This window comes from Nanorana parkeri, unplaced genomic scaffold (assembly GCF_000935625.1).
Source record: "Nanorana parkeri isolate BGI_ZX_2015 unplaced genomic scaffold, ASM93562v1 scaffold1067, whole genome shotgun sequence".
Taxonomy (NCBI): Eukaryota; Metazoa; Chordata; class Amphibia; order Anura; family Dicroglossidae; genus Nanorana; species Nanorana parkeri.
In genome coordinates this window covers 313,572-330,257 of record NW_017307335.1, presented here as the reverse complement: position 1 = coordinate 330,257, position 16,686 = coordinate 313,572, and the positions used below count along the sequence as shown (strand labels likewise).

General features: G+C 40.6%; 1 protein-coding gene across 1 annotated transcript in view; it reads left to right on the top strand.

Moving 5' to 3' along the window:
• The window catches only part of MTHFD1L (methylenetetrahydrofolate dehydrogenase (NADP+ dependent) 1-like), a 214,954-nt gene that overhangs the window by 167,393 nt on the left and 30,875 nt on the right, over positions 1 to 16,686 (top strand). Inside the window, exons 26-27 of the mRNA XM_018567580.1 lie at positions 3,480 to 3,587; positions 4,007 to 4,159. Of these exons, the coding sequence (XP_018423082.1) occupies positions 3,480 to 3,587; positions 4,007 to 4,159 (261 nt within the window). The remainder of the gene's footprint in view (positions 1 to 3,479; positions 3,588 to 4,006; positions 4,160 to 16,686) is intronic.

The following is a 16,686-nucleotide window of genomic DNA, read 5'->3' as shown; positions in this document are numbered from 1 at the left end:
TTGTGCTTTCCTCTTGTGCTCAATATGCCTTTCATGCATTTACCATAATGCTACGTGCTGTCCTGCTGTGTCCTGAGATCTTCCTATGTTTTACATCTTGAAGGGCGTGAAAGGGAGAACAAAATAGCCTTGTGTGCTTTGCTTTTCCTCCATCAAAAACATTTAGTTTGCAAATTTTGGTAACCATTTTTCATTTATTGTATCTCGAATTTAGTCAAGCTTGACTTGAATGTGAATATGACTTGAATGCTCACTATAATTTCAGATTCTTACAGTGAGCATTTCTTACAAAAGTCTAGATCTTCATCTGCTCCAAAAGGACATAAAAGCAAGTCAATTACTCAAAACTGAAATACCATTTTTGAGTGGCTTTGGCTTAATTGTGCAACTTTTCCCAACCTTCTAACCATGAAATTAATTTTAAACCTAAAGCATGCTAGTTATTGAAGGCATATGCTGGGGGGGAAAAAAAACATTCACCTACCTGGCAACAATTAAATAAGAGTTGCAGATTGCTTGACTGAAGTGCAGTGTGTGCAACTGGCTTTTTACAAAGCAATATCAAGCATTGTTATAGTTTCAAGGAGCTTTCTTGATGCCTTTGATGCACCATTAAACCACTCTTAAAAGTATTTATTATAAATCTTAACCATAATGCTGGCAGTAGCTTTAATAAAATGTTTAGCTGGGATTTAGTGAATGATGAGCAGCCTGCTGAAGACTTCTAAAAACCTGTTTATAGCTACAGGCAGTACTTCATTAACATGATGCCTGAAATCGTAACTCAAAGTTTCATAGGCTACCTGGGTGCTCATTAGGCCAGGCATGTGAAATCTCTTTATGGTATCTGTGCATATGATTTCATGTCATACACTGAGACCTTTATTCACACCAACCTGGAGCTTTAAAGTGACATTAAACTCAGGAGTTAAATCTTAAAAATACATTCAACTACCTTTTTAACTATTAACAAAAACGTAGTTTATTTGTGTATCGCCCGACTGTAGATCCTCAAATCTCTGAATTTGTGCTGATACTGTCCTTCTGGAGGGTGGCTACTTTTGTTCCCCATGGTCCCTGTGTGTACAGTAAAGTAGCCACCATTCCATGCTCACTCCCCTGATGGACTACAATCTCGCATTCAGTTTACTAATTTGTTTTGAGTTTGTAGTCCCATCACGGGAGAGAGCTTGGAGCATATATCACTTCCCATTTACCTGAACCACAGGGTTCTTTTGTCCTCTGGCTTCTGCAAAAAATGTTTATTTGGGGCAGCTGTGCATGGCTTCCCCCACACAGCCGCTTCATCTATTCATGGATCCATTCACAGAATGGAGAGACTACACGTGGCTGCGGGACTCGTAGATCTCAATGGAACACCACTATGGTGATGTCACCACACTTGTATTCCATTGATTACATTCTCCATCCCCATAGCTGAAGGTCCATACTTCGGTAGAAGGGACAGTCTGCTGAAGTCTGAGTATTGCACCTGTGATCCATGGATTGTGGTTGAAATGCTTTGCAGGCTCCAATGCAAAAAAAAAAAAAAAAAATAAATGCACATTTTTTCATTTATTAATATGTGTGCATTTATTTTTTCTTAAGGGTGTACTTTGCCTTTAAGCTCCAATCCTCTCCAAGGTGTACAAGTGTTCCCCTTCATTGTTATGTTTGAGAAGTTCAGCAGGTTCTGAGAAGTTCAGCAGGTTCAGAGTTGTAAGTATTCCATAATTGAGAAACTCGATCTTGGGAGCAGTTCATCCTGACACCATCGTTCTGTTTTTCTTACTAGAGCCTCTTATGAAACTCTGCTGCTTTCCCACACAGATGTGGGACTCATTGGAGATGTTCCTTTTTAATTTGGTACAATTAATTCTTAGAATGACCTTGTACAAGTAAGGCATGTTTTCTTACTAAAGACAATATCTTTTAATTTGATTTTGGCAGATGTAACCATTTTAGGCTTTGTGACTACTTCATTCTAATAACAAAATGATTATAACTGTGCTTTCTTATGCAACCTTCATAAACATTTTTTATTTTTAAGAATTTATTTCCATGTAGAACAAAAGTTCATTCTTTTTTGCATTGCTTTTTTAAAATTAGTTTTATGTCTGACATTTATATTACTTACAGGTTTGAAGCAAACCTGTGCTGACTTTTAAAAATATTAAGCTGTTTAAAGGGTTGAAAAATCTAGTGGTGCCTATATGTGGCTTCAGATATCTTCCATTTTCCCGGGAACCCTGCATTCCAAGGTGCTCAAGTCAGAGTTGGATATCTTGTTGCCTTGGTACAGCACCTCATTGTTGGTTCCTAATCTTGTGTGTCATATTAAGGGACTAATAATATGATGTGGTAGGCAAAAGGAAGGGAAGTATTTACAAACCTACTTAGTCTGATTTTAAAAACAGACAAGCCCACACATGGGCCTTACCTGATGCTTTAAGGGTCTTATGGTGTCTAGAGTAAATGGTTTACATTTTAGCTTTGTGTAAAGTAGGTAGACCTTTTGTATTTAGGAGTATAATGTGAAAATGGAGTTTCGTTTCTATACGTGTTCATTCAGGGAAAGGGGACAAAAATGACATTTGCATGGACGCATTCTCTAATCCTAGTCTTTATAAGGAACACTTTTCCATAATACATGGAACAAAAGAATATAAAATGCACGGAGGATGCCAACCAGGCGCAAAGACATGCATTTATTGATCTAGAGATGGCACTCTCCTAGCATAGCTGCTAACCTCAAAAAAACATTTATATATACTTATCATAATATATACTATAATTATCTTTGTGAATTCACAAATCCTAACCCATAAAAACATTTCAAACCACAAATAATCACTATTGTCATGTTCCTCCATAATCAAAATATACATGTATAATACATAAATGAGGTCAGTAAGTCCCCAGATAAGTGGCGAAAATAAACCCAGGTCTTGCATAATGCAAAAAAGATTTCAGTGTATATGAATGCTTGATAATGTACATGTATCACCAGTTGTGGTGTCCATTGGGGAGAAACCAGTAATTTGGTAATTCAAGGGAATTTCTTAAATCAAGCATTCTGATGGAATATGAATCTCTCATGGTAGAAAGCTGTTAAACAGTAGTTGAAAGGAAATTGCCATGTTTGTGTTTAGTATGTATGTAAGAGCCCATTTGAACTCATACAGTATGTTGCAGTAACTAGCATAAATTAACCTGTCCTACTATAGTGCATTGTGGTTCCCTTCATTTGAATGGCCCCTTAATGCATGGCAGTGCCATACAATACATGTACCATGTATTATGATGTGCTGCAATTAAAAAAAGAACAAGCACATTAATGCACAGCAGTCGACCACGTAAGACTGAATAGCAGCTAAAGGACAGGCAATTATTTTATTATATGAAAATGTGTATCTGCTTGTTTACCCGTCTGACAATCAAAAGAACACTTTATTCAGTTTTTGTTTTTGTTCTTATAGTTGCCCATTGTAGAGAAGATCCAAACCATTGCTCAAAAGATCTATGGCGCTGCAGACATAGAACTGTCCCCAAAGGCTCAGTCAAAGATTGAGGTCTACACTCAGCAGGTAAACAATTTTACTTTGCAAGATATTTTGTTAATGGGCAAAATCAAAACATAAACTGTATCATCATATATACAAAAGCAAGAGGTAGAAAAGGCTGGATGGGGTGCCAATTATTGCCCATGCTGAGATCTGTTTCTCCTCATTTCCCTCTACTTTTATCAGCTTCCCAGGAGTATAGTGTGGAAGGCTGGAAAGAGTCATTTCAGCAGGTGGGGAATTTGTCATGGTTTAGCCAGTCAAAATAAATGGGATATTTTTCAGTTGCTCTCTATGGTGAAGATGCATTTCGAAACCGGGGATTTTGTGTTGACTGACATTAAGTGATTCTTACATTGCATTCTTGTTCTTAGAAATGAACTACTGATCAGCATAATCATGTAAATATTGAGAATATGTTTTGCTTTTAATACTTTACACAGGGATTTAATAAACTTCCCATTTGCATGGCCAAGACCCATTTGTCTCTGTCACACCAGCCCGAGAGGAAAGGAGTGCCAACTGGATTCATTCTGCCCATAAGTGATGTGAAGGCTAGTATTGGAGCTGGGTTCATATACCCTTTGGTTGGAACTGTAAGTAGTACACTCTTCACAATATTGTGCAATACGTGTGTGATCATATTCAGTGCTGGCTCAGTATTATATCTACTGTATATAGTGCCTTCTCATAGCAAGCAATTAGAATATGCCTTTAATGTATTTGTTTGCAATGGGCTACTGTGCGTTGCTCTGCACAGAGTTTATTGCCTAAGACTGTGTACATGGTTTTAATTAACTTTTTTTAACTACTTTATTTTTTATTCCTTGTGTATAAAGGCAATGTATTACACAGTGGTGTACTTTGAGCAGTAGCATCAATTCCCTTTTCAAAGTGCTTAGTCTGATGTACCCATCATGATTGAGTGAACTTGTAGCATAACATACATCATGATTTAGTCTAATACAGGCCTCAAAATTTCCACTCGCCCCCTCGCAATTGGCGAGTGAAAATTGCGGGTGGGGCGAGTGGAATGTCAGCAATGGTGCCTCGCCGGCAGGACTAGAGATGGAACACTACCGCCGCGGCAAGCGCTCGCTCGCTTCTGTTTTCTCTTCTCTTTCTCGCCTGCTGCAGCTACAGGGCGGCCGAGCCCGAGAAGGAGAAGAGAGAACAGAAGCGAGCAAGTGATTGCCGCGGCGGTAGTGTTCCATCCAGAGCCGGAGCTAGCTCTCTGCGCTAACTCTCTTTCGTCCCGGCCGCTTCAGGTCCACTCAGAGGCGGCTCTGATTACACCCGTTATCGCTCCCTCTCTCTCCTTCTGGCCGCTCTGAAGCTGCAGCGGCCGGGAGCAGAGAGAGGGAACACTGACAGGTGTGATCGTAGCTGCCTCTCTGAGTGCCCGCTTCCTGGAGCTGAAGCTGGAGCGGTCGGGAGAAGAGGTGATCGTTCAGCGGTGTGATTCTGAGCAGTCTTAAAGAGCCCCCCCTCCCAGTCCACATCTTTTGGACGTTATTAATCTGAGTTGCCCCACTCAGTATGCCCCTCGCTTGCGGCCATATTGAGTGCGGCACTCATATTAATAACGTGCTGGATTAGTCTGACCCAGGGGCGGACTAGGCCCGGGGGCAGGGTGGCAATTGCCCCCCAGGCCTCTCTGATACCTTTGCAAACGCCCCCCGCCATGGCAAGGACTTCATCTCTCCTCTCTTGGCAGCTGCAGCAGCAAAGCGATCGAGAGGGGAGAGATCAAATGCTTATGGCGGCGGTGGGGGGGGGTTGCAAAGGTATCGGAGAGGGTTTGGGGGGAAATTGCCACCTACCTCTGCACTGCGCGTCACATTGCTGACCTCTGCACTGCGCGTCACATTGCTGACCTCTGCACTGCGCGTCACATTGCTGACCTCTGCACTGCGCGTCACATTGCTGACCTCTGCACTGCGCGTCACATTGCTGACCTCTGCACTGCACGTCACATTGCTGACCTCTGCACTGCACGTCACATTGCTGACCTCTGCACTGCACGTCACATTGCTGACCACTGCACGTCACATTGCTGACCTCTGCACTGCGCGTCACATTGCTGACCTCTAATGACAAATTGCCATTCAGTACAAGCGCTTTCGGGGTCTCAGAAGTACCCCTTCATCAGGTTCAGAATGAGCCTGATGAAGGGGTACTTTATAGACCCTGAAAGCACTTGTACTGAATGGCAATTTATCATTAAAGGACTTTTTGCTGTAAATATTGTGGTGTGCTGGTGACAATTTTTACTACTTCTATATTGCTCATGGTGCCATCGGTGGTCGCTTTGCAGGTTTACTACTTTTCCGGTAAAGCTGGTTTCCTATTATATAACATTGCTGACCTCTGTACTGCGCGTCAGAATGCTGACCTCTGCACTGCGCGTCACATTGCTGGCCTCTGCACTGCGCGTCACACAGCTGGCCTCTGTATTGTGCATTGTTACTGATCTTTATACTCTGCGTCACACCGCTGACCTGGCAGAGTTAAGGCCAGGGTAGGGGTTAGGTGGGGCAACTGGTGGCGAGTAACTTTTCAGGCCTGGCTAGTAGCTTAGGACTTGAAATTTTGAGCCCTGGTCTAATATATGCTTAATGTAACTAATTTGCTAGTATATTTTTCAGCTTTGGAAAGCATCTGGAGGTTCTCAATAAAATGTAATTGTATACAGGACATAGACCTTCTGTAGTGGTTAGAAACTACATCCACCAGAGTTGCCTACTGCACCACTCCAATAGCTTTGATCACCTTGATGTTAAAACAAATGTTTTATGCATGAAGAAAAAAAAAATCATCTGTTTATATTCAGAATGCAAAGTTTAGAAAGTAATCTGTGTATGCAAATTGTGAATGTCAAAGCTCTAGAAACCTATTTAATTAAAAACCCAAGAACCAAAATCTAATATATTGCAGCTTAACAGTGGTAATGCGGTGGCTGCATTAGTTTTTTTTTTTTTTTTTTTTCCCTTGACCTTTTTTCATTTATTTTCACCTAGTGATTCGGCCATCAACACGCTTTCTGTCCTAGGGTGACGACGCTCATGAATTGTAATTTATCTATGGAGGTGGAGAATTATTAAGACCGAAAATGTGTTTGAACTTCAGAACACATTCCTCTCTCCATAACATAGGGACCTGTAGTTCACAGGGAAAAAATAAGCAGGACACTGCTTTAGATAACACTGCAGAGTGCACAGGACAGCACTGGATTTCTAGTAGGATCCACAGGTGTTATTTTCACTTATTAAACAGAAATAACAAAAAAAAACTTTTAAAGTTTTTATATTTAGTAAACCAAAAGGCAGCCAATTAGAGAATGTAATTGCTGGGGGTTTACATACACGTGAAGCAAATTAGGCTTTTAATATTTAACAATATTTAGACAATTACTGATATTCAGACATTTTCTTTGTGTTCTTATTCAGTTTTAATGCATATCTTAATGTTCCAAAAAGTTAAAATCTAAACAGAGCTGTATTTCTTTATGGTGCAAGTATGGTTATCAGGACTCGCACCTTAACTTTCAGACTCTGTATTCAGGCTTAACAGAACACTTAAGTGGCAAAGGTCAACATGTGGAATCAAATGTACAACATTTGGGACAAGAAGGTGTGGCAGGTATTTTGGGGCCCAAGGCCGCAAGATCTGTTATTTCATATCGTAAAAATGTTTTGTCATGTATGTGTCCTCCCTACTGCATAACCTTTTAAACAAGTCCATATATTTTGCTTTTGTCATTGTCTGGCTTACTGCCTGAAATCAGAGGTTCATGTGGTGGAGAGATGAAGCTGCCCCACCTAACATTCTAGCATTTGAGGTTCAGTGAAAAGTGTGTTTTTCATAATTCTGGTTGTTGAGCAGTGTTTTAACTTGATTTGCTGTTTAGAAATCATATTTGGGAAGGTTAAATAAAATATGTTGCAAAGGGGGGCAGTGCAAATGGTCTTGACAGTCAGATTTTCTTGGGCACCCGCAAAGTGAATCAATTGATTTTAAAGTATAAACCCATACTTGCGTATGTAGGATAGAATGTAAAGGGATGAAACTATTTTTGCTGTTGTGGGTCTCTGATGGGGAGATTTCAGTTAGACATGTGCCCTGGCAAAAAATGGGTTTCATTTTCATTCTGATTTTTCATTTTGTTTTTCGGGATTCGAGCCTGAAAGTAAATTCCTTTTGGGATTCGGATGAAATTTGAATTTAAGTTAGCAGTAGTATGTGCGAAATTTCGTTACTACCAAATTTTCGTTGCAGCAAAGTGACATTAGAAAGAAGGGGGAAAAAAAAGACTTTTTTTCTTTTTTAAAGTCCGCAGAAGGAAAAAAAAACAGTGTGAGGTCCCCCCAACTGATATCAGACCCTTTAGGTCTGGTAAGAATGTTAGGGAAACCCTCCAAGTTCAAAATAAAGTGTGTGGGGTTCCCCCCAAAAGTCATACCAGTGCCTCTTCCCCACAGCCCTGGCCTGGTGGGCAGGGGGGGGTCTGTGGGCAGGGGGGGAGCATTTTTCCATCAGGGTACCCCTTTAAGAGAACACCCAGATTCCTCCACCCCCCTTTTAATGAGTACCCCTACTCATTCACTAAAGGGTTAAAAGTGAATGTATGTAAACACACCACACATTTTGAAAAAGTCATTTAGTTGTCAAAAAAAACTTTTTGGGGGTGTACTTACTTTTTCACATGACTATGTAGGCAGTGAGATGCAGAGGTGAACTTACAAGATGTCCAAAGGAACTTTTTGAGACAAACTGGTAATCAACACAGTACCCTTATGTCTTTAACATTGTGACAGAATATACAATGTGCTGATATGCCATGTAGACTGAATCCCTGTGTTGAGTAAATCTAGAATTTAAAAAAATGTACAAAAGAACTGTGTGTTTATGTATGTGTATGGATAGCTAAGTAAAACATATATATACTTTTAAGTGTTCATGAATGTATGTGTCTGAATTACATATCCAAATGCTGGGTCACGACTTCATTTCATTTTAAGATTTACTTTATATTAGTCAATGTCACTATTATTCTGTGTGCTTCCTTTAAAGTGGATATGAAGACCAATGACCTTAGTTCCTTTTTCTCATTTATATATAGTAAGGCTCCTTAGCTTTTTGACTTGCACAGCTGGGAACACTCTGATTTCCGGAAAAGCTCTTCTCCAGTGTTATCATATCCATCCAGATCAGCCTGAAGTCTCTTTGTATTCACATACTCCTAGATAGGCTGGAATACCGGCTTTCTCTGTGCTACATCACTCATTCAATTGTCTGTGTGAAAAAAGGAAGTAGTTGCTAAACAGGAAGGTTCCTGGAATTCAGGAAGACATGTCATTGGGGCTTGTTAGCCTTGGAAGGGGCTTACCCAGGAGATGATTTCATTCACAAGAATGGTTGCATGCATAGTGTGTGAAGTCACTTTGCCTCTATCCACTGTGCAGCCTTTATCCAACTTTGCGTAATGTTTATGGTTTGAAATGTAACTAGAATAACAATGTAATCAAATGGAACATTCAGTGCAGTTAAATTTCCAAAAGATGAGTATAACAAGTATGTTAAAAGTAGGTCTTCCTTATACAACCTCTTTATACGCCTCACGGCCGTCCAAGAGCTTCTTGGGTGTAAGTGGCCGTCAAAAGACAGCCTGTCTTAGGGGTCCTGGAGGTGCCCTGTCATGCAATGGTGCTATAGATAATTAGCGATTGTAACTAGACTGAAATATTCCTAGGAGAGCTTATCTAAGTAATATAATAGCATACAATAGCTAAAGTGAGTATGGCAACCAGCTTGGGAATGTTGGATTGTTAACATTGGAATTTTCTGTTACAAGTGTTGAGGTCGCTATAAGTGATCTTACGTGGTGTAAACTGTATACCTTGGAACAATAGGTCATGCCCTCTCTGCTTCTTTGGGGGTCCCTAGGTGACAGGGGTCTTGGAGACCCCTTGTGTCTCCATAAAGAGGACCTGTCACATCCCCTTTGCTATCACATAGAGGGCTTCTTAGCCCCTTATGTGATAAAGTTAAGAGCAAAAAAAAAGTTACACTGAAACAAAAAACACAATTTTTAAAGTCCCCACCCATACATACACACGTGCAAACATGCATTGGGTATGCATACGTGCGAAAACGTGGATAGTGCCCATTACACCGCACATGCTGCATATCACCGCGAACGTCACAGTGAGAGCAATCATTTTAGGTCCATTAATCACTGATAACACTAAACTGATGAGCAGTAAAAGTTTTTAAAGCGTCGCCTATGGTCAATTTTGGGTATGGTAGTCTTTTGCGGGCGCGTGCAATTTTAAGGCTTGACATGTTTGTCTATTTACCTGATATGACCCCATCTTTCATATTTTACCAAAAAAAACAGATGCAGTGCGTTCTGGTCAGAATCATGCCAGAGCACACTGCATCTGGTGTTGCCAGAGAATTTGTACTTTGCAGGGGAAATTTCCCTTAGCTTAGTGAATGAGGGGAAGCTCTGCTGACTTCCACCTTCCAATCACGTGCAAGCAAAAATGCGTTTTTTTATTTTCCTTACACGTGATTGGATATTCTTTGCAAAGTGAAATGTCACCATGCTCAAATGAAACTTCCCCTGCAAAGTGCAAATTCTCTTTACAATGTACACCGCTTATTTGCCTTTAGTATATCAAACCCATTGTGTTTTTTTTGCAGTTTCATCAATGTACAGATCAAGGGGGTGACATTTGATCCTTTGATAGCTAAAGCATCCTTTAAAAGTAAAAAATTAAAAGTTTACTAAATTCCTATTAACCCTTTATTTATTTTATTTTTATTTTATTTTTTAGCTATTAGAATTTAAACTTTTCTCCATTTGTTTTCTCAACCATTGTTATGTTGCATTCAAAATGCCTTTATTTTATTTGTAAAAACAAAACGGCAATGTTTTTCAAAAAAGTAGCCAAGGCACTTTTCTATGGCTTCCAAAGGATGTTAAATAATTTTTGCAAGATCATATCTAAAAAAATTATTTTGTCCCAAAACATTTCTCCACTAGATGCCCTCCTCATTCTTCTAGGTTTAAATTACCTCACAATTCATACAACCCAGACTTGAGGACATATTGTGGGTGCATCAGTACACCAAGTTGTAGTTGCTCCCTCATGACGCCCTGCAGAGAGCAGTGCAGACATAATCATATCGGGTCCACTGTGCATCATTGAGGACCACTCCCCACCGCTGGGAGAATGTGAAGAGGACCCTGCATATCACCGGTCCAGCCTAAAGACTTCAGAAAGTGAATGTACACAAGAAAACGGGGAAAAAATAGGTGGAACGGGCTGAGTCCAGAATTGCGTTTTTAATATATTGCAGTATATGTAAAAAGTCACTCGCACTCCAATAGAATTTCAAATCAAAAACGGTGTCTTGACTCGATTGCTATTACATATATTTGCTATATGATGTGATGGCAATCGAGTCAATACACCGTTTTTGACTTGAAATTCTATTGGAGTGCGAGTGACTTTATACATATACTTATCTTGGATTGCAGAGGCATCTGCAGTCACTTTGGCACCCACCCGACTCTTAGGGTATTATTCGGTCAGGAGTGCAATGGGTACACTGGATTTTAATATATTGCAGCTTACCGGTCTTTATGTGGTGGCTGCATTCATTTTCAAACTTTTTTTCCCCATAGACTTGATCTGCCAGCAACACACTTTTATCCCAGGGTGACAATGCTCACTTACTCTACAGTGTCTATAGAGGAACATTGTTGTCTCCCTAGGCTGTCTCATTTTAAAAGCAAAACCCTCTTATCTCTAACAGGCTTGAGGTGTTCTGTAGTTCAGAGGTAATAATACAGAGTGAAATAACGCTGCAAAAAAGTCCAAAAAAAAGTTTTGTGCACTTCTCAAACATAGAACATGCTTTTATTTGTATATTTAACAGACCAAAAAGGAGCAAACAAGAGGAGTTTATTGTTAGGGTTTACATAATCTATAAACTAATGTCAGCATGGGAAAATATCACTCTGGCTAGCTATGGTTTCCTGGGGAAAAAAACCCTCAGTTATGTGGATGCTCTGCACCCTGTCTACAAATCGCCCATAGAAATGTAATAATTGTAGTAATTTCCTTACTGCCTTTCTCTTCATATTTTCTTATTACAACATAGACTGATTATGTGACTATAGCATGAAGACCTTCCCATTTGCGAAGACGGAAATAACTGCAGAGCTTAGGAAGTGATTGCAATCCATATGTATTAGAGTTGCCACCTTTTCTTCAAGTGAAACCTACACATTTTTTTTGGAGACTATAGAGGAGAGAGCAAGGAAAGGCAGCCGGGAGAAAGAGCAAGGAGGACCGCTCTCGTTTGGCCTGTGTGGTTTGTGCGGCCTGTGCAGGCTTTCAGGAGTGCTGTGCGGTTTCTAGGAGTGCTGTGCGGAGGCAGGTAGTGTGGTAGCAGAAAGACAGAGGAGGAGATGTGTGATCCGGCTGTGCCTTTTTACAGACGCCCGTGGCTCACAGGAAGAAGCAGCTTCAGACAGATGCAGGATGTGCTTGCTTATGGCCTCGGCAGCCGCTTCTGATAAAAAAAATTCAAGTGGCGGTATCGGCACTTACAGGGTTATTTACAAAGCTGCCGAAGGCAGCCGAGTGAATAACCCACCTGAAGTGAGCCAGCTATTCACTTTAGCCGTACTTCGGCAGCATTTCGGTCAGCCGAGCATGCTCTGCTTGTTTGGCTGAGCCGAAGTCCAGAAGGACTTCGACTCAGCCAATCCAACATCTGGCTCGGCTGAGCCGAAGCTCCGGCAGCTCACTCGCTGCTGTTAGCCCCTATCCCGACCGGCAGTGAGCGAATAGCCGAATGCTGCCGAGCGGCATTTGGCTCAGCCATTCTGCTCAGTACCTCCGTGGTACCGAGCAGAATAGGAAATCAATGACAAAAGTTTAAAAATGTATGTAAATTTAAAAAAATTATTTTTTTAAAAAGAAATAAAATATTAAAATGTATGTAGTAAAATATAAATAAGCTAGCTCCACCCAACTGTTTCCTATTGGCCGGGACCTGCTAGTCTTCCCGGCCAATGAATAACCGCCCAGTTGTCATTGTTTAATGACAGTTCAGCATACCCAGGTCATTTGGGGGACGCTGATATGTCATTACAACTGGGTGGAGCCCGTCTGAGCCGAAGTGACAGCCAAACGCCTTGCAAATGATAACTGGTCGCAACTGACAGCTGGGCGAGTCGTGATCTCACGACTCGCTCCGCAGAGTTGTTGTCCTTCAATGACAGCCCAGCATCCTCAAGGACACTGTGCTGTCATTAAATGATAACTGGGCGGAGCCAGCCGTGACCAGCTGTCAATTGCGAGCCGTTTGTCTCTCACTTTGGCTCAGTCAAGCCAAAGCATATGCCTTCGGCTCGGCTGCCTTCAGGAATAGCCTGTAAAGCAGCCCTTCGGTTCGACTGAACCGAAGGGCTCCCGCAACCAAAGCTAGCCGAAGGATCAGCCGAAGCTACAGCTAATCCTTCTGCCAGGGTAAATCTCGGACAGGTGCAAACTTATAGAGGAGCCTCTTAAAGAAGAAGGTACAGGTCTGTGAGAGCCAGAACTCTTGCTTGTTTGTAGGTGACCCAAATACTTATTTTCCACCATAATTTGCAAATTTGTTCCAAATCAGCCAATGTGATTTTGTCTGGATTTGTTCTCATTTTGTCTCTCATTGAGGTCTACCTATGATGCCAATTACAGGCCTCCTCTTAAAGTGGGAGAACTTGCACAATTGGTGGCTGACTAAATACTTTTTTGCCCCACTGTATGTATGCCATCAGAAACGGCAGCAGTTAGCACTCTGAAAATCCATATATCTAACCAGGGGAGATTTTTGTTTTAATCAGAAATACGTCAGTCACCCTTTAACATGGCAGTAAGAGGTTCTGCTTTAAAAGTTTTTTCTTTTGGAAAGATTGTGCAATTTGGGCTTATCTCTTATCTCTGCATTGCTGTACTGCGCCTGTCCCTGTCCGTGTTATTAAATTCTGAATTCTTTTTAAGCATGTTTTTCTTTGTGTTGTGATTGGCCCAGGTTCTTACTCAGCATGGTTGTCTTTCAAGGTAAAATAAACCAAGTGTTATCTGAACATGTCAGCAGTAACACAAGAGTAACATTCAATTAGCACTTGAATGGTTTTTATCTCAGCTCCCTATGACCCTGACCCGGGGGCACATCATTCACACAGGTGGAGCATTAAATTCACTTGTTGATGACAGACTATTTGGCACTCTTGTGCTGGAAACTGTAGAAAAAGAGGTGCATGACATGAGAAAACGGGCATTTTTTTTATATGTATGCTTTTTTATTTATTTGTTATAAAAATCTGTTTTGTTTTTTTTCACAAACACCTTTTTTCAAAACCGTATCTTTAGGTACAGTTTAATTATGGTATGTTTTTTAATTGTGGGGTGAAAGTGGTGCATCCAGAAAGACCAAAATAAATGGTGTGACCATATAAACTCCATAGAAATACTTGTTTAGACTCCATGGCAGCAGTGCTGCCAGGCTGCAAATTCTACCAAAATCAAGGTATATTCACCTTTCTGTTCTCTTTAGCTGCCTCCCTGCGACAGGGATCTTCCTTGGGTAAGTTCCAATTTAGAAGCTTACACAGGTGGAGAAAAAAAAAATCCTCCACCAAAGGGAAGTGTATTGTTTTATGAAAATGAATGCATTAGAGCTGGCAGGGGCCGACTGACAGGAGGTGCTTTAGGCTTGTGTACATAGTCTTTCCTTGGCATCAGAATGGGTTTTTTTTTCCATACTAATCAATAGGAATGCAAAAGCTTAAAGTGACATTAAACCCTCAGATTTTTTAACATAAAACAATACTGTAATGTGTGCCTTACTGTAATCCATGGTTGTTTCCCTTCTCTTTGCTGCTCTTCCTTTTAAATCTGTATCTCTTCTCATGCTGGGCAGAACTTCTGGTTTGCAGCAGACTGCCTTGTCTCTGGAATGGATACATGGTGTCTCTGTGCAGATTCACAACCTGAGCCAGCACTACAGGAAGAGGCACTCAGCTACAAAGGGAAGTTCTCCCCCAGCATGAGAAGAGATAAGGATTTAAAAGGAAGAGCAGCAAAGAAGGGAAACTACCATGGATTACAGTAAGGCACACATTACAGTATTGGTTTATGTTAAAAAATCTGAGGGTTTAATATTCACTTTAATGCAGCCAAAGAGGACATTGGAGCAAATGCAGGTTTGCACTCTAAATATTTTCTATGGTTGTGTACTAAATGGTTAGATTCTTCTTCTGTATAAATATATGTGTATGCACATATCTAATATGTTTTTGTTATTTGTTAGTGTGTGTGTCTGTGTGTGTGTCTGTGTGTCTGTCGCCTAGCTTTCTCACCTACACATGGTGAGGGTCTCTAGGATTTGTATCTGCACTTTTTCAATTCCTTTTAACTCCCTGCTATAAATAACAGTATATTGCACTTTAAACCAGGACTCAAAATTTCAAGCCCTGAGCTGCTGTTAGCCTGCTGCCAGGTGAAAGTCTGACTGCTGACAGAATGCTAACAAGGAATATGTACAGTTTATTTTGGAGTGCTTGCTGTGCAAAGCCCTACTGCATTAAGCTGCGTCTTTACTGCCTTGACAAATAAAAAGTACAGGCGAGACCTGCTTGGACTGTTCCTAGGTGTCCCTGTCGCATGCAGGGTTTATTTGGTGGATGATGCAGGCAATTAAAGTGAAAGACACCTATTGAACATAATGGAAGAGCTTTTTAAACCTTTATATTGGCAAACTAGCATAGCCAGCAGCAGTGCATCGGTGCCCAACAGCTGACAAATCCATATTTGGAAGAGGCAGAATCCCCCAACAGATGCAACAATTATTTTAGAAAATGTTATACATCTTAATGTGTATGCATCACCTATTGTGTGTGTGTGTTTATACTGTACTGTACGTCTCACCAGAGATGCTCTATTCAGGTTTAGAAGGAAATGGATTATTCTTGTGTACAAGCTTATTGGTCTTTCCTGTGTTTCCTGCTTCCACCCATCTGTTAAAATGCTCCTAGGACTGCACTTCCTTAAGTCACTGTAGGCTGTTAGTGCAAGTGTATTATTGCAGTATTGTTTTTTTTTTCTTTTTAACAGTCCTCATCATAACATTCTTACTTGGACGTCAGTGAATTAATTTCCAGCCCAAGGATATCATCTTTGTGGCAAAGTATTTCTCTTCAGGAAATGTGTTCTTTTTGACAGCTGGAGCTAGTTTTTCCAATTTACAGAGTGTTTGACATGAGGAAAGAATGAGTTTTTTTGTTGGAAATCAAAAACGAGAGACCACCTGCGTTACTTAACGAAGGGATAAAAGTTTTTTGTGTGTCAGACCATTCCCTTTTTTTTTTTTTTCATTCTATGTAATGTTCAATATGGCTGCCTATGATTTATACAATTTAGCAGCACTGTGTCTCCATAGTTTTATTTAAAACCTATTTGTGTTATACTGCTCATCTACAAATATGCATACGAGTTGTGTATTTGTATTTTTGTACATTAATGTAATGCAGCATAAATCCATGCCTGCTAATTTTTGGGGGGACACCTTTTAAGCACACAACATGTAAGCAAGGAACACATCTCTGCGCATGATCCAGGTTAAATGGACCGTGAAGAAATGATACACAAATGTTCTCTTGTTTGCTTGACACCAGCATCTCATGCCTCATCTATTACCTCTCTCTCCCTCTCGCCTTTAACATCAAACGGATCTTCGGATGGCACACAAAGCCCCCCAGGCCTGAACACTTCCTGCCTGCAAGGGTAGTAGCGCTTTAGACTTTTCTTTTTCTGTTTTCCTGCTCTAAACCCACAAAATCACTACCACATTTCCTTTTTATACTGGCTTTTAAAAATTAACAAATGCAAACATGTAGAGGCTGGATGAAAGGTTTAATATTGTATAACACTTTTGGTAGCTAAATTATAAATTTTTCTAGAAATCTGTACATCATACCAAAAGTGAAGAACAATTTACAAGAAAAGAGGAACAGAGGGATTTGGTTGCAAAAGAGGGACCATTGGGAGCTATGTAT